Source organism: Pleurodeles waltl, chromosome 8, assembly GCF_031143425.1.
Source record: "Pleurodeles waltl isolate 20211129_DDA chromosome 8, aPleWal1.hap1.20221129, whole genome shotgun sequence".
In the NCBI taxonomy this organism is placed as follows: domain Eukaryota; kingdom Metazoa; phylum Chordata; class Amphibia; order Caudata; family Salamandridae; genus Pleurodeles; species Pleurodeles waltl.
In genome coordinates, this window is record NC_090447.1 from 1,414,530,789 (window position 1) to 1,414,554,482 (window position 23,694).

The window sequence follows — 23,694 nt, forward strand, 5'->3', positions numbered from 1 at the left end:
TAAATCATGTAATATAAAAAATAAATGACAAGTAAGGTGGAATATGGTCCTATTTTGTCATGTTGGGATTCAGGTGACATTTATAAAACATAGGGACTTCAGCCTTTTTCGTTTCTTAATGTCACCAGACCTACTCAGTGGCAATATAGTCCTATATTACACTGTTAGCCATTTTCTAGTCCCTCTATAATATATCTATAGACTCAATATATATGTGATATATATATATGTTGAGTCTATAGATATGCTAGTAGATAGATAGATAGATAGATAGATAGATAGATAGATAGATAGATAGATAGATAGGGAGCAGGGGTAAGAGGGATCTGAGGAGTTTATAAATGGAGGAGGTATTTGCATTATTTAAGCAGAATAATGGAGCACAGGGCAGGAGAGCATTTAATCATCTTCCACTGAAGGAGGTTTACAAGAATGATTAGAAACTATGTGGACATGCTTCTGTTGTTAAAGCAATGGATGTGTGTTTCAATAAAAAAAATGCAAAATTAGAAAGAAGCGTTTTTTTCTAAGAGCATAATTACTGGAACAGCGATAGAGGGGCACTACATGACTTGCTGCCACCTGCAACTATGTGCATTTTCAGATTGAAATGCGTTGTGATCATTTTATAGTAAGTGGAAAGGAAGTACAGGGGAAGTGATATCCAATATGGATTCCACATTAATGCAGGTGGTAGAGATAGGGGCACTGAGAATGACACCAGGTGCATCAGAGAGTTGATATAGTAGGCAAATGGAAAAAACATGCAAAACATAAATGGGTTGAACAAACTGAGAATGACCACACCAATAACTAAGAAACAGAATTTGTATGACCCATGTTGTGGCATTTCATGTCAGGCGTCTACCACTATGAGTGGCTGCAGCCTCTGCAGTGTCCTAGCATTGGATGCATATCTTGTTTAAGGGTTTGAGAACGATGGTGTACTGTATTCCCAGGATGGTATGCTGGTGCACTGCAGAGATCATCGAGAGCCTCATCCGTTTTTGAAGGACATCTCAGGAGTTCTGAAGGTGAATGGTTCAACCATTAAGATGGATTAATTGCAAAATCAAAGTCAGTCAAGTTGACTATTGTGCACATCCTATATCCACAGTAGGGGTGCATCCAAAAGAGTGCTTAGTTAGGACATGCGAAATACACATCAAGTTTGGAAAACAATGAGCAGTTAAAGCATTTTTGGGGTCCTACAGAGCATTAATCAAAGTCTGTACCACACTTGCGAATAGGACATGTTATTAGAGAACTGCCGAGAAAGAATACGTTGGAGCGTGGGATTGAACAATCATGAGGTGATTAAAGAAGAGGTACTGCATGCAGGATCTTAAGTCTTTGAAGACTCACAGTCAATGTGCAACTGTGACGAACACCGGCAGAGAGGGTTTGGGCTGGTTTATGTTGCATAAGTGCCAGAGAACAGAAAAGTAGTAGGCAATGGCATGATGGTGGGGTATCAATCAATTTATAATTTCACGGGGGCATGGATGTTAAGGCCTGCAGTGTCTTTAGCCACCGGTAGATTTCTTTACAATAAAGGGTGAAGGAACTCAACAATTGCTAAATGGAAACATATATGTAAGAATTTCAATATAGTGGACATTTTTACCTTGTGTAAAAAAATATGAGAGAAGATTTATTTTATCGCCAATAGCAAGAGAATGTGAAAGTGGGGAGTGGGTGCTGAGGACAAGGAAGAGTTGGAATGAGGATGGGTTGTGCATTGACGAAGTGGTTCAGAATATGGGTTAGGGATTGTGTAATGTTTGCCATTGCTCACAAGTTCCAGAAGACAGTACCTCGTTACATGGCTCAGGTCCAGCATCCCTCCCAGGGATATACTAACGTGGCCATGGACATAGCAAGCTTGTTTGCAGTTTTGGTTCATGCATTAATTTTCAAGAATGCTAGCAGCAAGGTCAGTTGATACGTTATCAGCACTTTTCTGGTGGAACAGCAGAGATATTTGTTTGGAAGGGTAGGATACCCAAATAAAATTATTATAGATAAAGTAGCTCAACTGGGTGGGAATGACGGGGTTTTTAAATCAGGGGATAAAATCATAAGATATGTCTTAACTTCCTTGTCACCTCCACAGTAATGTTTCAAGGGGGTTTTAAGGACAACATAAAGGGGGTCATTACGACTTCAGCGGGCGGTTCAGATGGTCACGTTGTTGCCAGTGTGGCTGCCTTCCCGTGGGCCCCATTAAGAGTTCCCGCTAGGTCAGCGGGCAGAAACAATGTTTCCGCCTACTAGCCCAGTGGCAAACACCCAACAGCATTGCCTCTGGCTCATAACAGAGCTGGCAGCAATGCTGTTGTGCGTAGGGTGCAGCACCAAAGCAGACAGTGAACATTGCGACGGGGCTGGCCTGGGTGGCCCCTGCACTGCCCATGCTAAGTGCATGGGCAGTGCAGGGGCCCCCTCCAGCCAGTCTCCGCAAGCCTTCACATGGCGGGGCTACTGCCATGTAATCGCCGGCGGCGACGGGACTCGTAATCCCCAGGGCAATGCTGCAAGCAGCGCTGCCCTGGCGGATTAAGACCGCCAGCCCATCCTGTGGAGGAAAACTGGCAAAGCTGGCAGTCCGACCGCCACCATGGCCCTGGTGGCGTAATGAGGCCCAAAATTATGAGTCAGGGATGAGAGAACAGAACGAAGGTGGGCATGGCGGCTGTACTGCTTGTTTTAGATAATTGGTGTGTTATGTAATAATAAAAAAAAATTGGAAAATGAAGGCTCTGGCAATTCAGCATTTTTACCACAAACAGAAAGGACAAGAAGACTATACTACTCACTTAAAATCCTATTTCCTGTGTTACTTTTTATGACTTCCATAAATGTTATTAAGGCTATAAAATGGGAAAAATAAAGATAAAGTTATATGACCTTCGTAAATTAATATTTTCTCTTCTCACTAAACAATGTACAAGGTTAATGTAAATAAACACCCCTTGCCCTTTTAAAAATATAAGTGTCTCTTACAATTGATGGCGTCCTGAGGTCAACTTCGACTTAGCTTTTAAACACTGACCACTGAACCGTCTTGGACACAGAAAAGAATACTGGGATCTTGCTTGCTCGCTTCAGTGGAACTCAATGATTGTGACTGGCCATGTTCTGCTGGAGCACCTCATCCGGCCGAGCCTCTGAGACATTTTTCCCATAGAAAGGTAAGTCAAGCGTGTTTCAGTTGGATTTCTCATTGTGGTAAGATGACTAAACTGAGGCTTGGTGACACAAAGGGAATATGTTCATGAATCGTGTAGTGCAACAAATGAAGACTAACGCAGATATATCAATGTTTTTTTCTCCAGCCTCTTTGCCTAGATACAGTATAAACATGCTTATCTATGATGTGTTTGGGCAACAAAAAAGGCAGAGATATCAGTCACAGGGGCAACCCACAGCTGCCCATAATCATGTTGATATTCATCTACCATAAAGAAAAAAGAAACAGATTCAACAATTTCCCATAGTGGTAAAGGCACTTGGACTCTTTGTTCATGTTTTGGCATCGAGTGCTGGACTCACCAGTCTAATTGGCCTATTTATGGAGGTGATATCTTGTCTGAATTGACAAGGTCTACAAAATCTCACGTCCTTTACATCATCGGGAGCAGCTCGCGGTCAACGTGTTCCTGGTCCTGATGGGGCATCCTCAGTTTCCTGAACACAGACGTTCTTAATAAAGGTTCCACAGAGGTCTCACTGCGATTGAAGTGGATGTCAGAAGTGACTAGTGGAACCAGCAACGCAATCTGGACTGGTGCTGGTAGGTATCAATATATAACTTCCAGATCAGTATCATATCAGTGTCATGTTTGCAGTCACCACAGTGCTCAGAGACGTTGTCCGTGCTGTTGACCCTCACGAAGAGAGTGGCAGCTGACGGGGACAGGATGTCGAGGGAGTCAGGTGAACGCCTGCTGGCCTCAGTTCTGGAAGGAGAGAGAAAAGCCAGAGGTGTCACAAATTCTTAGTCATGTTTAGGCAGATGTGTACCAAAGGCCACTGACCTCTAAAAGTGGTCCGATGAGGCTGTCTTAGGAATGACCCAGTTGCAACTACAGCCTCCATCACCAGCACATCTTACTGTGCTCATTTCCGGATATCTCGTAAGGGTTCATTTATCACATCCTTTGGTTGAGTCTCACAAAGCCACGGTTTTGTACCTGAAAATAATGTTTATCTGAACTGTCATTCAACCAGTTTTTCCTGTGCACTGCTTGTATGCTTGTAAATCCACCACAATCGTCAGGAAATTTCACAGGATACTGGCTTTGCTCAAACAAAATCGCAGTATGATCTACCCATGCCAGCAGTATCTACTCTGCCCTCTGCAGTATGTTCTAGTGGCCAGTGATAACAGTGTGAAGACAAACCAGTCTAGCGCAAATTTGCACATGTTCCGTTTCAATTGATAAATGGTTTCGTACAAAATATTCTTGTTTTATCATTTTATTGCCATCAGAGACGCTAAAAATAACAAATTAAATAAGAGATAAAAACTTTCATTGTAGAAAAGTTTGAAAACTGCATAATTCAAATAAATAATTTTCGTTTAGGACACAAAAATACATTTTAATTTCCATTAAAAAGGATAGCTTAAAAAGTCAAATATTCAGTCCGTTGCATCTTTCAAACTCTCCAGAATATCTCTTGAACTTTGTAGAATGCTTAGATCTTCTAATCTCAAAGACTCGACCATAGCCAGCTGGTCCTCCAAACCCAATTTATCGCTTTTCCAATGCGAAATCTGTAAAAGGAAAAAAATTACACAAAACTGTAGAAATGAAAAAATAACATTAATGTACATTGTGAGTGATGAATTTGCTGACTAAGTAGTGTTAAAATTGATTTCGCCTTACAATTGTGTTATTTTTCTTTATAGCTTCGAATCAATGAATGTAAAACATGGGCTTTCCAAGGAGTCAATGCGGCCCCCGAAAGCTACTTTTAAAGAGGAGACAACGCCCACTTCGATCATCTCATAAAATAGGCTAGGAAAACAGTTTCCTACAACGAAAACTCTTTTTCAGCTCTTTCAGTTCTTTGATCAGTAAGTCCGAGTTTATGTTGATGATAACATGAACGCGGGGAAATATAAAATCCTGAACTTGAAATGTTCTTTTGTCAAGTTAGTAATCTAGGAACTCAACAGAAAAGGTGGACTCGTTTTTGAGGTACAGAAGCGAGAAGATGTGCTTCAACGCTAACTGCAGAGCATATGGATGTGACCAGCCCACTCGCCCCCAATTATTTCATTATTCAGTTCTTGCATGAGCAGCATTGAGCATCTTGCTGTATAGTTAGAGTGAAGGTTCAGCACAGTAAGTCCTTGCAAGCACTGGACTCTATGGAGTGGCATTAGGGTAGGTAGGTTGCAGACCACTAAGTGTGGCTAACCACAGTTTGACTGGCAAGCATAAACTTCAAATTCAGTTAAGTGTTTTGAGTTCTTAAAAGATGTTCACACGCAGAGGCGAACTCACCTCACGGAAAAATGGGAGCTCTCTAATTAACCCGGTGCCTCAGAAATGGCGATAGTGCAGAGTTCCTCACACGTCTGACCTGAGCTGCCTGTCGCTGCCCAGCACTAACAAATTTACAATCATACAATCCAATCAATTTCCATATGGGTCAGGCAACACCCAAAATCTCTCACTATTAGTGTGCTTGTCAATGCTTGTAAATTAAAGTCACGCCAATGAGGAGTTAATGTATTACACTGTATTGAATTGTGTTGCATTGTACTGCTTGTGTCATCAGCACAGCCAAAGGCATACTTGTCTACTTGGAAAGCAAGAGATTTCCCAACAGGCCAGCGCCACTGAACGGTAGAAAAGGCGCTGATGTATATGGTTAAATCGCTGAGTTGTGGCAATTCATAAAAAACTCTCATCTATGCTTGTTGTACTTTTCATTCAAAAATATTAAGAGAAGTCAGATGTGCTCAGCATAGCTAACAATAAACTATCAATTCTGATAAATATGTATATTACAGGTTCTGCTGCTGTTATTTGGAAAGCATAGCACTGGCAACTAATCATGTAGATAAATGTGATTTAGGTCTGAAATTGAGCCCAGATTTTGAATGCACATCTATCTCACTTTGTGTGAGAAAGTATGTTTACTCCCTTGTCTGCAGTCTTTTATGACGTCTACCATGTAGTGTCTAGAAATGATAGGGAAATAGAGTAGTGTGCTATGAAGGCAAACCTCTGTGTTACCATTTTATTTTGCTGACTGTCTCATGCTTAAATATTTGGTGTGCCTCAAGAGTCAGCTTGTGGGGCGTCCCCTGTGTGTCATCACGCATCCTGGACGTCTTGTGATTGCACTGTCACAAAATCAAGTGCATGGAGCAGCTGAGGTTGCCAGAAGTGATGCCACCAATGCAGCATAATGGGTCCATGAGAAACCGAATAAGTGCAATAGAATTCAACGAGATAGATTTGTTTTTATGTTTGTTATCTCGCTACGGACACCTTGGCCTGTCTATTGAACACAAGCTTGCATAGAATACAGGTGTGGGTTTTGGGAAGGCTTTCTTGTTCATTTAACTAGATGGCTTTCCTCCCTATTTTTGTGCGAGTCCTGCCCCTGAAGCGTTTCCTCTTTGCTCTTGCTTTTGACTAAATTAGTTCTATCCTTCCACTGTTGAAATGAAATCAGTGCTTAATTTGTGCTTGTTGTTTCTGGTGCTGAGCACTGGCACTTATTTGTGAGGGCCGGGGCTTATTCTCATGCCTCAAGCATTTGCTGCGAGCAAAAGACACATATGTGAAAGACGGAAGAAGGAAAAACTAAAAAGTGTCATAAAGGGAGAAAGTAGAAAGTTGCAGGATAAGCTGAAGGGGCAGAAGTGGCCGTAAATGGATTGAAGAGGCCCGAGATGGCTTCAGGATTACGCTGCCTCAGTATTCAGTGCTTGCAGATTTAATTACAGCAGCCTCGTTTTTAAGAGAAGGGCTTTGAGCACCGGCACCTCCTAATTTGCAAATTAAGCACTGAATGAAATGAAATGTAGATTTATATAGCGTGGCTTATCACCCGTGAGGGTCTCAAGGCCCTATCCACGGGAAGATTAAGTGATTTGCTCGAACCCAGGTCTCCAGCTCCTGAGGCAGTCCCTCTGACCGCTGCGCTAGATCCTCTCCCCAGAAGGAGATATTGACATCATGGGTCTTTCTTCCCACCTTAAACTTTCATTTCCAATGCTGCCATCCATGGGTGGGCATGTCCTGATCCTTTCTCTCACTTGCTTCCCAAAACCAAATATCAAGCATATTTTTGCTCCTCCAACTTCCCAGTCCGTTTATCTCTTCCCACTGTACCTTCAAGTGTCAACACCAGGCACCGCTGCAGCTTGGTGACGAGCTTTCTGTCTCTCCCCTACTCTGCCTCTATGTACCCACTCCAGCTTTCTCTCCCTCCTTCTCCGCCAATGTCCTGCTGCACGCTGGCTGCCACTATTGGCTTTGCGAATGCAGAGTGGTTTTCAAATTGCACTGGCACCGGAAAAGCGAACAGCAGTAACCGGCTTTCTAGAAACAAAATCTGCTATATGTTTACGGTGTCTGCCAGGATGAGTGTGCAATGGAGCTGCAATGTTAAAATTATAGAAGTAGTATTTTCTAAACTTTAAAAATTGCAGCCACATTGAATAACACAGCACAGCATGACGCAAATTAGTGGTCTTCTTGAGAGTATAAAAACATTATTTTCTATACTGGCAGCCATATTGTGTCACACAACGTGATCCAGATGTCAGCAGATGTGACATATTATGCTTCACGTTTAAAAGCCTAACATATAAAGTTGCACTGACACATTTTAAAACTGTTCATGTTTTCAACTGTGTCAGTCACAATTGTGGCCACTTGGTTTAATAATGTGCTATTGAAATTTAAATGATGCCAAACTATATTTTAGGCACTAGAGTAATTGCTAGTAACCAAACAAATTATCATTTATAATGTTTAATGTGTGATTTATGAATTCAAATAGATGTGTGCATAAAACTAAATACACTTCTCTGTCATACCTAACAAAATGCCTTAACAAGTTTACAATGCTTAATGGAATGTCAATCTTTCTTATGATATATTATTAATGTTGAAATTATTAGTCTGACTATTATGTGCATTGATTAACAAGTAATTAATCCATCAATATTTCTTGTGTTAGCATAACTAGGCCTGGAGAGCCGGTATTTGCAGTCAGGTAAAAGTGATGGTCACTGTCCTCTCTCTACCATGACTTCTTCAGACCAAACCTGAGAAAATACCAGACTACTGCAACTCTAAGCCATGTCACTAATTTTGATTGGACAGTGCCCCTTTTGCGTGATATGGACCCACTGAACTGACCGGCTTTTGGTGTTCTTCAGTAGGGATGGACTTTACAAGTTTTAGTTAGACTTTCCTTGGTTTTTAACTCTGTTGTTCTCTGTGCTGCTTATGTTCTGCACTTCCCTGATGGCGCTTTGCTGATGACCTACATGCTTTGCTGATGAACAGTCTTTGAATGCTGACCCTAGGAAAGGCATATCTTCCTGTTGATGCTATTTCCCTTAACATGCTCTCTTTTATTGAACAGAAACTAGCATGCTGACACTCGCCTCATTTGTTCTTCTAGTTAAGTTCTTCTAACCAGAGATAGAATACTTTCAAAATTATTTTGCCTCTTTTGCATACATTTCTTAGTTTGGTTAGCTGTAGGGACAACCTATGTCCAACCCCGATTTGTGTTCTCTGTTAAAATTGATTTGACAAATGCTAACCCAGTCCAATCTGAAATATGTCTCTGTAGCTCAAGTTATTTCTTAAATGTTATGTATTATTATTCTGTAATGCTTAATCGTGTTGATGCTAATTAGATTAAATTTCTTTCGCTGTTTCGGGCAACTGAAAGTGTTGATTTATCTTTACAATTTGATTCTGCACACAGTTTACGTTACATTAGCTTTGTGTATGTAAAATAATGCCTTAAAACTTTTATTGATTGGAGCTTTCCTTCTATGGCCACATTGGTCATGGTGTTTACATTTTAGGGGCGGCTAGAAGTGATTGGGAATGGATAACCACACTCCTTACTGGGTCAAAAGATACTTCAACCTCAGTGAACCACTTTGATTTCTGTGAAGCATGAGAAAACAGGTCTGCATAGTCACCTTGAAAATAAACGAAATATACCTTGAAAATGGTTAGTGGCAGCTACTGAGCATGTAAACACGTGGGCACTGAATACCCCCTATCTTTAGTGTTAGTGAAAAGAGGGTCTCCCCCTCTCTTCCACAGAGGGAAGACTAAAGACAACAGCATCATATTTTTAGATGCGACAGTGAACTTTAAGTAAGATGAGGGAATCAAGTCTAGAATTAAAAGCCTAATCATTACCTCATTTATCACCCCTAAGATCTAAACCTGAGTAGAGTGTTGCTGAGCGCAGCATAGTTCCGCAGAATCTTGAAGCCCAACCATCGAGTGCCAACTATGCTAGGCAGCTGAAGCCAGGGACAGAAAAAACCAGAGCAGAGGATCAATGACCTTTCTTCCTCACTCTGGGTCTCAGTGGAGAGACATCAATGTTCAGCTGTGCAGTAGGAGCTATACTTCAGAAAGTGGAGCGTACAGTAGGAGTCACGGGTTATCAAAATTCTGAAGATCACTTAACACTTCTCGGGGACTGAATATTCTGCTGAATTTGCCCCAGAAACTGCAGATAAATGTGAGGCAGAGAGTACATCCATGTGCGAGTCTCACGGGCAATGGGCATGTAGTATTTGGGACACCTGCAAGCTTAGGATAAGGCAGAATACGCAAGGGGAACAAAGCACCCCCACATGGCTCTGGGTATGCCTTTGGGTTGTGCGATATGAATCAGGTACCCGTCTTCTGGCATCCATCTGCAGTAGTTGGAGCATACTTGCAAACACTGCTTGTAGTCCTCTCTGGAAGCTGATTCAGACACACACGCACACAATTTTTATGTGAGGCAGTTATCCATAAAATAGAGATAAGTACTTACATTGTGGCCATATGTGGGACAGTGCTTTTGCTGTAACGTTTTATATAAAATCAGCATGTTTCTCCAAAGGCAGAGGTATCCAAACTGTGAGGCACGCCCCCCTGGGGGTATGTGCCTGTATTCCCAGCGGGGTACAATTCCCTCTGCAGAGACTTGTAAATGAATATGGTCAGGAAGTGTGCTCTTGTCTATTTGTCGCATTTCCAAGCTGTCTTCATTCACAAGCAGGATTCGAACTGCATAAGAAAAGCATGGGAACCGTGAGGCTAAGTACCATGGGAGCAGGAGTGGATGAGTGCGGTGGCAGGGTTACAGACATTCTGTAACTATTTTGTTGTATTGTCATGTTAAAGTTAATATAAAGCTCACACTTTAAATGGAAATTTAATGCAAATGATACTACTGTGTGTGAAATGCATTCTTTGTCCTGAAATCTCAGTTGGCTAATGTGGTCACTGCAGATGTCTGTGTGTGTCACAGAATTGAATGCTAGCTGGTGCCGGGGAATAATAATGGCTTGTTTATTTACAGCGCCAAAATATCCCAGCCAGTGACAGAAGGCCAGTGATATGTAAGTCATTATGTAAAAGTAAAGGAGGCAGCAAAATGATTGTTTAAGGTAAAAAGAACAGTTTTCAATGTATATATTTAAATAATATGTCATCAAATTGTACCCAGTGCCAAAATGTGTATAAGTGTCTACTGAAAGGATTAACTGCAGAACCCGGTTGATAACACCCTTTTACATTACCTCTCAAAAATATTAAATTCTTCTCACCATGAAGCTTAGAGTGACCTACTCAAAGCATACATTGGCCCCTAAGAACTCTTTGTGTGTGATGATTAGGCAACTGAACACATTTACATTTCTTTCAGGTAGCAAAAACACCCTTGTCAGAAGGTCTGTTCCATTTCAATTTTTCTCTCTGTCTCCATCACACTAGAGACCTTACCTCTCTGTCCCCTTCCCTTTCAGCCAGAGATGCCCTCAGGGCTGCAGCTATCATTAGTGGAGAAAGGTGAACAGCATTGGAGTGCAGGATTGTGAAAGGCTCACAACATCACAATTATGGGGAGCAGTGCTTTTGGTCATTGTTAGACCTGGCATCCTTATAGTGGTCTTACCCCAGAGTTTTTGCCTTTACCTTCCGTTTTGCTGCTGTATCTTTTTGTTGGCCTTAGGACTTTGAGCACTTTACCACTGCTGGACAGTGCTAAAGAGTGTGAGCTTCTCGCCTAAAACATGGTAACATTGGTGTATCCACAATTGGCATGTTTAATTTACCTGCAAGTCCCTTGTAGAGTGGTGTACCATGTACGCAGGACTTGTAAATTAAATGCTACTAGTGGGCCTGCAGCAATGATTGAGACACCCACTTAAGTAGTCTTGCAAACATGTCTTAGGCCTGCCACTGCAGTCCTGTGTGTGCAGTCTAACTACCACCCTGACTTGGCGCTTAAAACCTCTTGCCAAACCCAGAACTCCCCTTTTCTTACATACAGGTCACCCCTAAGGTAAGCCCTGGGTAGCCCACAGTGAGGGAGCCACGTAAGAAAAAGGCAGGACATATACTTTTAAGTTCTCATGTCCTGGTAAACTCCCCAAAGTTGATTTTCATTACTGTGAGGTCTGCCCCTCTCATAGACTAGCACTGGGAGTTCCTTATGATACCCGTAAGCTGTAATACCTGATCCGAGAGGAGTAGCTGCATCATGTTTAGTACCATTTAAATGATAATAATAAATCCTCTTTATTGGTAAAGTCAGATGTATTATTACTATTTTCGAAATGCTGCTTTTAGAAAGTAGGCATTACTCTGCAGGCATTGCCCTGTGTGCCCACAGCCTATCTCCAGTACACATCTGGCTTGGGGCTAGGTGACCGCTACACTTGTGCATTCCCTTCAGACACCCATAACACAGGATACTCAACTGCATCTGCATACTGATGGGTCTTCCTGGGTAGGAGGTTGGGAAGGGCTCACACTTACACCTCAAAGGGTAGTGTCTAGAGTCCATACAAAGGGGCTGATTACCTGATAGTCTAGAGCCAAAGCTGACCTGAAAGGGGGACCTGTGCATTTCACAAGTGCTCTTTGTAGTCATCCCTGCATCAAAGACACTTTCTAGTACTGGGTCCCTGAGCCCCTAAAATCAGTACACTTTTGGCCTCAAGAAAACGCTTCTCTCAGGAACTGCTTCCCTCCTTCGCTGTGCTGCCCTGCTGCCTGCTGATCTCTGCCCAGTAGCCCAAGATTCTTTCTCCAAACCCAGAAAGACTCCGTGCAGCTTTTACTTTCCTTTGCCGCTTGCCTTCAATTTCACCTTGAGCTGCTTTTGCCAAACTTCGCTGCTAGCATCTGTAACATGCCTGGAGCGGCCCTGCTTTCCTGTGCCACTCACCTTCAATATCAACCCCAGCAACTTTTGCCAAACTTCGCTGCTCACATCTGCCCAGAGTGGCCCAAGTTTGCGTGGATGTTCAGCTTCAATTTCAGCCTGAGTGGCTTTTGCCAAACTTTGCCGCTCGCATCTGTGACTGGCCCGGAGCGGCTCTGCTTTCACTTGCCACCAGCTTTCAACTTCAACCCGAGCGGCTTTCGAAAAACTTTGCCGCTTGCTACTTTCGAACTCAACCCAAGCAGCTTCATCAACCTTTGCTGCTTACAGTTGGAAACCATCTGGAGCAGCTCTGCTTTACTTCGCCACTCGCTGCTCTCAGTCAAACTGAGCGGCTCTGCTTAGCCTAGCAGCACACTGCTCCCAGAGAAGAGCGCAATCAGGACAGAACCGGAGTCCATCAGGACTTCGTACACCCACACTGAGGAGTCCCCAGCACCACTCTATTACATTTGCTCATTAACCTTGTTATCTTTGAGTCTACAAAGGCTATATTTTGATATTTGTTAACTGGATCTGTATCGTGCTGAGCTTATAAATAATCAGATAAACAAGTTTTATTTTTCTACACCCGTGTGAAGTATTTTTCTGTAAGGGGTACCCAGTCCTGACTCTGTCTCTCTCCCAACCTTCACATAAAGTTTTTTTTTTAATATATCATTCTTTTTATTGCGAGAAAACAACAAAGACAACAAATAATATGTTGCAGCAGCAGAGTTAATACTGTCAGAATATACTCAATTGACACCATTTCTCTTTGTAGAGTCCCTGTTTCCCCCTCCCCCAGTTTCCCCACCAAGGAACTAAAGAGCCTCTGATCCCTCAGCTCGTGTCTTGTTTCAATTGTCTGTTAGTACAAATTAGGGCAGAGTACATAATCCACCTTTGTGCATGCACCAGTCTAGATCAGACTGCCAGTTCTGGTGGTCGATTCACTTTTCCATGCGCAGGCAATATTGCATTTTGTCACCATTATTCCCAAAGTCATCCAGATTTGGTCCATACGGATGAGGTCTGTTTCGGCCCAAATATCCAGCAAGCAGCACTTGGGGGAGGATTCAGCAGTGTTACCACACACATTGTTTAAACGAGGCACCACTGATTCTTAGTATCACTGTGTGGTGGGGCAGCTCCACAGCATATGATAAAATGTCCCTACATGGCCACAGTTGTGAGGACAGAGGGGCGAGGCTACTCTGACCATTTTTGCCAGAGTGGTGCAGGCACACTAGCTTCTATGGAGGATTTTCAATTGTACTAAGCGGAACCAAGCACAGATAGATACTTCTCGTGAGGAGGCTAAAGTTTTCTGCCACTCATCATCCTCTAAGTCCCCCAAATCATGTGCCCAGTGTTTCCTCAAGCTCCCAAATGGATCTGGCGAGTTATTGAAAATTTTACAGTATGTGAGAGGGGTTGCCTTCCTAGATATGTATTAAGACAACTACAGGTCTTCGAGCGGAAGGATTCTGGGGGTCTTATCCTTTTGGTAGTATCTGTGCATGTCAGATTTGAAGATAGTGGTAAGCCTCAGTAGAGCAAGCTGAAATTCTGTCTGGAGGTCTGCAAAGGGAAGGACGGCACCTTGTGTCCATGGGTCACCTACCTCTGTGGTTTCGATGAGATCCCATTTAGGGAATCCCTGTTGTCTATTTAGTTTGCCCAAACATGCCGTGTCCCACAGGGGGGTGGCTTGTGTGGTGATGTTTCTCCAACCCAATGAGTGAAGCGTTTCGTGCCAGAGTGATAGCCATTGGAGTGGGGAAGGTCCGAGGTCTATTCCCACCATTGAGTGCCTGCAGGAAACCTCCCAGTTGCATGGCATTGTGGGCCATTCGATAAGCTGGTACTGAGACAGGGAGGAAAATCCAGTGATTAACAGTAACCAAGTGTGCTGCTCGGTAGTAATTACGTATGTCTGGCAGGGCAATGCCTACGTCGTACCAGCTTCTTGTTAATTCCTTAGTGGTTATGCTTGCTGGGCCCCCATACCAGAATAGGGCACACACCTCCTGGTCAATATATTGAAAGCAGGAGATGGGAATTGGATATGGTGTATTATGAAGTGCACAAAGGAGGCAAGAGGCAGCACCATCATTTTGAATAATGCAGCCCTACCCAGGAGCGATAGTGGATGGGATCTCCATCGTTCAACATCATTCTGAAGGCGCTCTAATGGGGGCTCCAAGTTGTGAGTATAAAAGACATTGGGCTCCCTGGTGATGTATATATCTAGGTAGCAGAACCTCTCTAGAGTAATGCGGGTGGTGCAACCTACAGGTAAATGCGGGGCTAGAGAAGATAAATCAGATATTTATCCCAGTTAACGGTGTAGTAATAATAGTGGCAGAACTGTGCAACAATATGCACTACTCTATCGGGGGTGAGGGTTGAGTCTGAAATATAAAGAAGGATGTCATCGGCATAGAAAGATATTCTATCCTCCCACTCCTCCAACCATCTTAGACCTCCAATTAGGGGGGGTCTCCGCATATCTAGGCCACCAGTGGCTCCAGAGCCAAGTCGAAAATCAAAGGGGATAGTGGCCACCCTTGACGAGTGCCTCGCTGAAGTCAAAATTATGCACATGTACCCCCATTAACAATTACTTGGGCCAGGAGCTCAGTGTATAGGAGACCTACCCAGGTCAGGAAGCACGGCCCAAACCCAAATCTCTAGAGGACCACAAATAGAAATGGCCACTCAACGTATCAAAGAACATCCGTGCATCCAATGAGTACACTAGGGTGTCTCCTCTAATGCTGGCGCTCGACCTAAGACACCACAGAGGCGCCTCAGGTTCAGGGCCGTACTTTGCCCTGGAATGAAGCCAGATTCATCCAAATGAATCAAGAAAGGGATCACCCGGATCAATCAGGAGGCTACGAGTTTTGCTAGGACCTTCACCTCAGCATTGAGAAGTGAGATAGGCCTGTAAGAGGCACAGTTCGCTGGTGGCTTGCCTTCTTTGTTCATGACTACTATGCTGCCTAGCCTCTGATCCCTAGGTAGAATACCCTTATATCGACTTTCCAGAAACATTGTGAAAAGATGGGGAGGCGATTGTGGACGCCGTGAGTTTATACAATTTTACAGGAAGACCATTAGGCCCCTTAGCTTTACCGGAGGACAAGTCTTGTATGGCTTGTGTTATTTCCTGTTTTAGTGGATCTTTGTCGGACAGAGAGGATTGGGAGATTGATCCGATAATATTTCACGCGATTCGGTAGTCGAGGCTGATGCGTCAGGGTAATATATATTGGTGTAGTAGGTCCCAAAGGTATCAGCTATCTGTTGTCTCTTCCTCACATGGTCTACATTATCCATTTTTATTTCAGGCACCCATCTACTTGCTCTTTCTTTCCCATGTAGCCAGGCCAGTAATTTACCGGCTCTGTCGCTCACTTCAAAGCGACGTTGCACTGCGAGATCATGTGAGCGGGCCCCCTCAGTTGCGGCATCTCTGAATTATTTTTGCTTTAGAGACGGGAGGTGCTGTTAAGTCACTGGTCTGAGCACACAAGGTCTGCTTCTAATCTCTCGCTGTAGTGCCTCCAGGTGTGCCCTTTTTATCTTTCTTGTGACCCGCTATTACCAAGACCCCTTGACCTTTTATTACCAATTTATAGGCCTCCCTGAGTATCTGCGCTGATTCCACAGAGCCTACATCTTCTTCAAAGTAGTGCTTAGATGCTGTAATTAGGCTGGTGCGGATAAGGGGTATCTGGAGATACCAGGGATTAATCACTAATCACCGTTGCCAGGTTGCCAGCATAGGTGGCCCATACCAGGGAGTGCTTGAATATCACTCCGGCACGGTGTTTTATCTCCTTAAAGCACAACAGCAGCAGCAGCCACAAATCTCAAGGGGGAATGGAGGTGGAGGGAGGGGGGTTATTCCAACTTACCTTACTGCCGTCTCTGTCTCCTGCCGTCTCTGTCTCCTACCGCCTCACGCTCCTCTTCCCTCCATGTGGGACACCAGCACAGGCTCACCAGCAATCCTGGCACTGCTTACATGCTAGGCATAGCATGTAAGCAGTGCCAGGATTGGTCTGAGCTCAAACACAAGCCTAGGGTCTGGTCAGTTTCTCCAGCCTGGCTGTGTATGTTATGTTATGTTATTCTATTTATAGAGCACATGGCTACCCTCGGGTTTCCCAGCGCTATCGGACCTTGACCTAGGAACGGCATAACCCATAACAAAGCTAAAACAACCAGGTTTTCAGTGCCCTACGGAAGGTGTATTCTTGATTCATCTGTCGTAAGCTAAGAGGTAGGGAATTCCACAACTTAGCACACAGAAAAGCTCATGTGGAGCCTCCCCATCTGACCTTCTTTATATTGGGGAGGATGGCCAGAGAGGTAGTGTCCGATCTAAGTACTCTATTGGGTTTATAAATGGTGGCAAGATTTTTTAAGAAGTGGGGACCCTTTATCATAAAGGGACCTATGTATATAACATAGGGCCTTGAATTGTATCCGCTGTTCAATAAGTAACCAATGTAAAGTAACTAGAGCAGACCTTACTGAAGACCATCTCGGGATTTCTTGCAGCAAACGTGCCGCCGCATTCTGCACCCTCTGCAGTTTCTTCTTTACATAAGAAGGAGAGCCAAGGAAAAGTCCATTACCATAGTCTAATCTGGATAGAATGATAGCCTGCACAATGAGCCTTCTTGCTAATGCAGGTAGAATAGAAAAGACCTTCATTAGAAGTCTAAGTAAGCCGAAGCACGTCAATAAGATGTGCTTCGCATGAATGTCCAGCATCAAGAGGGGGTCAAGCCAGATGCCTAAACTCTTTATCTCCTTCTTAGGAGGGGGAAATTCCAGCTGGGTTGGAGAAACCTAAGTGCGCAAGTGTGTCTGCCCAGCCTGAGACGGCCGGCCAAACACACATGCGCACTTAGTGCACTCTCCCCTCCTCCCCCCTCCCATTGCCCAGCCCCGCCCCTCCTATCTATAGTTGCATTTTTCATCTTTTCATCTTCTGGCTCTTGGCCGGGGGAGGAGGGGAGCTGCTCCTCTGCCATAGCGAAGGAGCCGCCCCTTTTAAAGCGATGAAGTTGGGGAGAGAGGGTGAGAATGTAGTCTATTTGTGACAGGCTGCCATGGGCTCCAGAGTCAAATGTGTATTGTTGCTCTGTCAGGTAACAGGCATGCCATGTGTCGACAAGCCGTAGGACTGCCAGGAAGTCTGCCAGTGAGTGAGGGGGTTGGCCTGTTTGTCTAGATGGCAATTTGTCCTTAATTTCACAATGTGCTGCGTTGAAGTACCTATCTAATAGTAGTTCCCCTTCCATGCCATAAAGTTTTGACGGGGGACTATCTCCAAAACATTTTTCTTATGAGGGCTCAGAACAAAAAAAAGTTTGAAGACCTCTGCCACAGGGGCAAACTGAGATCATGAAGATTTAAAAAAATGGAAAGCAGCCATTCCCCAAAAGAAATCCCAGGTGTTAATGGAAGCACACAAAGGGGAAGTAGGACGGAGATTTTGGCTATCAGAGGACCTAAGCATAAGTGAGGAGAACAACGTGCCTAAAGCCACTCTTCACCAGCATCTGATTCAATAACTGAGGCACTTCGAAGAAAGGAAACTTCGACCGCAAGACCGGAAAATATTTTTGAACATAGTGAACAATAAAATTATGACATGTCAAATGTGAACATGTGATGAAAAATCGAGTTGCAATAGGAGGAAAACAATTGTGTACAACATGGAACTGCAACTAAAGTTTACATAGAGAACTGAACAGACGATAATCGGATTCTAGTGCCAACCAAAACAAATTGAGCAGAGGGAGCTGAACCCATATATTTTGTCATCAGTGAGCTCAATCTTCCGAACTAACAAATGCAACGAAAGTAAAATGCTGAGAAGTAAATTTGATGAAAAAGAAGAGAGGACGGAAATGAACTGTCAGGAGGCATTAGAAGTTTGCATGTGTTTTTATAACATGTTACCTTGTAGACGGTTTAAGTGAACAGAAGGGATCCCCCTTCTCAACATTCTTGTATATTGGTATCATTAAGATACAATACAGATGGAGATCATAAAAGTGTCAGAGAGGCCCTGCCACAGCACGAGGCCCAGTGAAGCAGACAAAACACACTTGTATGTATCAAAAGTTCGGATACCTTGGCCACTTCCACTTAGGTATCTTAACCCAAGAGCTCCATTCCTGATTGTAAAGGCTGCAGGCAACCAGTTCTAAAGGTTGCTACAGAGTTTAGGATGTTGAGGTCAAGTTTTAGCACAAAGTCAAAAGCAATGATCAGATTTGCAGTGTACTTGACGCAGTAACAGCATACGGTAGTCCCCAAGGCCCTTACCTTCTCAATGGCAGTGCAGGTCTCTTCAATGAGCTGAATGCATATTTTTGTTGCAACCTCCAGAGTCTTTTTTTCATTTTTATTTGAAACGCTCTCACCAATCAGGACTTTTTTCCAGCACGTACTAGAAATATAAATACAAACAATACACATGGAACCAGAAGTTTTCTACTCCAGGCAGAAAATTCTAATCGTCAAGTGGATAGAGTGTTGAGAAAAAGAAATCTTATTCAGACATTCGGTCTTGGTCAATTATAAGAGAAACATTTCAGCAGTTGGGGGACAGAAGAACATAAATAAAGTACCTTAAAGAGACAAAAGTGAGTAACGAATGTGTGAGAAAATAGGGCTGATTGCAGAGGCCCCCTAACTTTTTGCCCCCATTTTCCACTTTTTGCTGGTGTTTTCCTGACTCCGATGGTGCCCTGGGTACTGCTAACCAGTCCCCGGGCCTGTGCTCTGTGTAAAATGGATATGCAAATGAGGCTAATTATAATTGGCTAAGATAACCTACATATACGTCCTAGTATATGGTAGGGCATGTAGGTTTAGGGACCACAGCATAGGTAGTGAACCCATAGGTGCACTGCTGAGGTGCCCAGTGTCATTTTAAAGGCAGGCCTGCCTTGCTGGCTGCTTTTAAATTAAAGTTACATGCAAATTCGACTTTGGAATTAAAAGTAGTTCCAAAGTCTTAAACTACCTTATTTTTACATATAAGTCACTCCTAATGTGTGCCCTATGTGCCCCTAGGGCTGGGTGCTATGTAACTATAAGCAGGGACCTTATAAAAATAGTTTTATAAGCCCTGGTGAGGTAAAAACAGCCAAATTCAATTTTCCCTCATTGTAGTGAACGGCCTCCATAGGCTAGAATGGGGAGACTTTATTTTAATTTTTAAGGTCCCCTTAAATGATGGATACCAAGAGTTTGGTATGAAATTAATTGTTATAATAAATCCCACAACTTTCAGTTGTGGGATTTAATATAACTTGTTCAGGTAAAGAGTTTTAAACTTTACCTGAAAAGTTGCCAATTTCAGCCCTGCATTGTTTTTGCTGCTGTGCTCTGATTGGCCAGCCTCTAGCAGCCTGGCCAGGTTGCATTGATGAGGTGTGAAGTGGCCAAAAGAATGTGCCTGTGGGAGGGAATCTCCCCTCAGCAGATGGTGGGGCAGGAAGGGGGAGGGTTGCCAAACTGGTCTTCAAAGGCAGAGAAGGACATTTGGAGCAACCAGCAACATCCCCACATCTTGCAACCCCAGACAACTAGGTGCACCCTTGATTAGATTAGGAGAGGGCAGGAGAGGGGTGTGTTTATGATTTTTAGCCACACCAGTGGGTGGGCTCAGCCAGATGTAACCTCCAAAAATCTGATTCAGCCATGATGGATTTTTGGAGAATGTTGCCTCCTGTGATTGATTTTTGCCACACTTCCCATGAAGTGGTCATCACAGGGGGAAGGACCCTGCACCTGATTGGAGAACCAGGACCCCCCCTGCTTTTCACCCATGAGCAAGGATAGAACTGGCAGACCTGCACCCACACCTCCCATCCCCATCAGATTCCAACAAGGAAGAACCAAAGGAGAAGAAGGACTGCCCTGCACCTGGAACCTGCACTCAGAAGGACTGCACCAGCTGCACACTTGGGCTTCACCACAAGAAGGACTTTTCCTGGCTTCAATTGGCTCAAGGAGGGACTCCCTGTTTGCTACAGGTGAAAAATTGCTAACCAGAGTCCCCTGCACCAACTCCTGAAGAAATCAACCAGCTGACCACTGCCCAGTGGCCAAAAAGGAATTTGTGCCAGGTGCATTCTGGGAGTTGTAGTCCGCACCCACAAGGACCATCTCAGAACTTCTGGACCCTTGGGGTGAGCTGTGGACCTCAAAAGAACCTTAAAAGGACATCTGGGAGAAGCCCCAGAAGTTTGGAGAAGTTTGGACAATTTTTGAAAAAAAGCTCCATAGAGGGACCGACCCGCTGCGGCAACTCTAGCCGGCTTGCCTCAACCGTGACCCGGCCTGATTTGCTGGTTCGTCCCGGTAAAGAAAATCTCAGAAAAAGAGACTAAGTCCGAAGGTAAAAAGATGACCGGGACCTCCCAGCCAGCGTATCCGAGGAGGGCTCCAGGGACGTCGGATCAAGATCCAGGTTTACCCCGGTCAAAGGATTTTCACCTCGAAAAAAACGACTAAGTCCAAAGGTAAAAATCTCCACCGAGGATTCCCGCGACGCGTATCCGAAGAAGGGCTCCAGGAGGTCGGATTGGACTGGCAGGTTCGTCCCGCTGAAGAAAATCTTTGAAAAAGAGACTAAGTGTGAAGGTAAACTTTTAACCGAGGCCTCCCGCGGCCTGTAGCCGAGCAGGGCTCCATCGCGGTCGGCCTTAAACTTTGACATTGCCCCGGTCGAGGTGCAACCAGATGACCCGATTGGCGCTTTTTGTTTCTAGGCACTAAAAAAACAATAATTCTTTAAAAATTCATATCTCCGGTTCCCCTTATCCGATTTTATTTGTTTTTGTGTCATTTTAAAGATAAAAATCTAATCTTTTTTATGAATTGGTTTTGGACTTTTAAACTGTTTCCTGTGTTTTATTTAATTACTGTTTTGTGATATTTGAATGCTTTACACTGTGTCTCCTAAGTTAAGCATTGTCGCTCGTTGCCAAGCTACCAAGGGTTGAGTTGGGTTTAATTAACTGAGACCTAACTGGACCTAAGTGGAGGTTAGTGGCCTATTGCTAAGTGTAGGTACCTACCTGCCCTTACCAATAAACCATTTTACAACAGAATGAAAAGCATATTGTACCAATATTTAGCTTAAAAGAAGGCAACCAAATAAGGCCACCAAAATTCGGGTGTGAGGGGGTCATGTGGGAGTTGCCACAAATAAATACTGCTAGCCCTGGGCTTACCAGAACTGTGAGCTGTTTGCAACCATCTTAATTAATCAATATAATTTGCTCTAGCTACACAAATACATCCATTTGTCTCACAATTAGGAAAGGTCATTCTATAGAACGGAGAGCAAAAAACACCTTGGCCGTGTACCCTTAAGTGCGTTACCAACCCCCCTTTCGGATCTCTGTTCTGAAGAGAATTGCAAATTGGAAAAATGTGTGGTTTTACTAGAGGGCAAGATGGAAACTCTATGCTAACCCCATTCTGATTCCGAAAACTCAGAATCAGCTAGTAAAACCACCTGTGACCATGGCGTAACGGTATATGGATTGTCCCAGTTACTTCAGAATAAGGGGACTAAAGTGCAGGGATCTGCATGAGTGGGATGGAGAGGTTCTGCGAGCCCGGGTTTGATGCTAACAGTTTTCTTACAATAGTTTTCAATCAGTCAAAGGTTTAATGATGGTTCTCTATTAAAGAAATGCTGGCCCATTGTGACTAACGTGTCGCATGTGAGTAGGCCTACGTGTGCATGTTTGCACCATTTAATGTGTGCCTCTTTGTGCATTAATTAAACAAAAAATACAATGCCTTTTGACTTATTCAATGCTCGTTAAACAAAGATGCTGGTATTGCAACAGGACGCACTGTTGTGACACTTTGTTGTGCTAACTTGTTTAGAGGTTTTCAATCTTGCTGCAGTACAAACACTTGCAAGTCAATCGCCTGGAAAAGGAGTACCTCAAGCAAGCTGCGGCACAGAAATTGCTATATAATGTCTACAGTAAGAAGCCGGTTATGTGAAAATGCCTGAAATTGTGACACAATGGCACGACGGTTTGAATGTTCAACCAATCGAATTTAAGATATTTCAAATGGCACTCTTACATTACCAATGTTCTAAGGATATATTTAACACACGTACATGCAATTCCAAAAAAATGAAAAATAGTTCAAGATTAATACAACTTTGTGAACAGCAACATAAAACTTACAATTCTTCTGCTCCTAGGCAAAGCAACCTGAGAGCCACTAGGAACTTCCATGAAGGGCCATCCAATCCAAAAGTCAGGTTACTGAAACCCAAAACGGAATTAAATTATACAGTGAAACTGCTGGCACAAATGTGTTCAAAAAAAGTTAAAAGACAACAAACATACTGGTTTCTGGCATGGATGTTCAAGATTGTAAAAGGCAGTTAGTTACTCAGAGATTTCACAATTAGCTGTAAGTGTATGATAAAAAGAATCTTGGCATATGACTTATGTACCCAAAGCCGGCTGAGCTGGATGTGTAAATAAACTCATGTCTAAAATATATCTGAAAATATTTATGTTGTTTGCAAATATACACACCAGCAAAATATGTGACAGAATGGATGTGGATGGGATGCTTGAATGGGGATTGGGGATTTGTGAACCCAAGCGAAGTGTCTACATAAAAGTAGTAACCCCTGTGGATCAAAATCATTCCCACATTACCTCCACACAACTGTCCTGCCATGCCGCAAAAAAGGTAGCAACCAGCTGGTCGAGGTGCACAATAAAGAGGTAGTGAGCCAGGCCCTGGTGGAGGGCAGCACACATGTTCAGTAACCCAGTGTGGCAAACCACTCCATCTATGAAGGTGGATATGGTGTGTGAGAATCTGGCTTTGTCTGTGCCGCCAGAGGTGAACTGACTCTCAAGGGTGAGGGCCAACCCAGCCGAAAGGCTTGGGTTGCCTATAAGGCCCTGAGTCATCTTGGTCCTTGGAAGCGAGAAAGTTGGATTCTTGTTAGCTCATCAGAGAAGCTTCTACAGTGTACCTCATTTCAAGGTCTTTTAACTGCTTTCTCATAAGATTAAATGGCACCTGCCCCAGCTATTAGTATCTGTAATTTCACTCTGTCATGTGTCCTTTCCCATGGCATATGTGAAGACAATGTATAAAAGTGACGATAGTTGAAGGTATGCTAGCATTATATGCTCAATAATTTTGTGAGGGTGCAGC

The 23,694-nt window shown here is 43.6% G+C and overlaps 1 protein-coding gene across 6 annotated transcripts in view; it reads right to left on the reverse strand.

Annotated features, from left to right (window-relative positions):
* Positions 1-4,466: 4,466 nt before the first annotated feature.
* Positions 4,467-23,694, reverse strand: part of SETD4 (SET domain containing 4) — a 111,897-nt gene continuing 92,669 nt past the window's right edge. For 4 of the 6 annotated variants that reach the window (XM_069202513.1, XM_069202510.1, XM_069202514.1 and 1 more), the window contains 3 exons: positions 22,698-22,778; positions 18,796-18,919; positions 4,467-4,780 (listed from right to left, as the gene is read on the reverse strand). In XM_069202513.1, the coding sequence (XP_069058614.1) occupies positions 4,646-4,780; positions 18,796-18,919; positions 22,698-22,778 (340 nt within the window). In that variant the 3' untranslated portion in view covers positions 4,467-4,645. Of the gene's footprint in view, positions 4,781-18,795; positions 18,920-22,697; positions 22,779-23,694 lie in introns of those variants that run through there. The other 2 variants (XM_069202515.1, XM_069202516.1) reach the window with 2 other exon arrangements.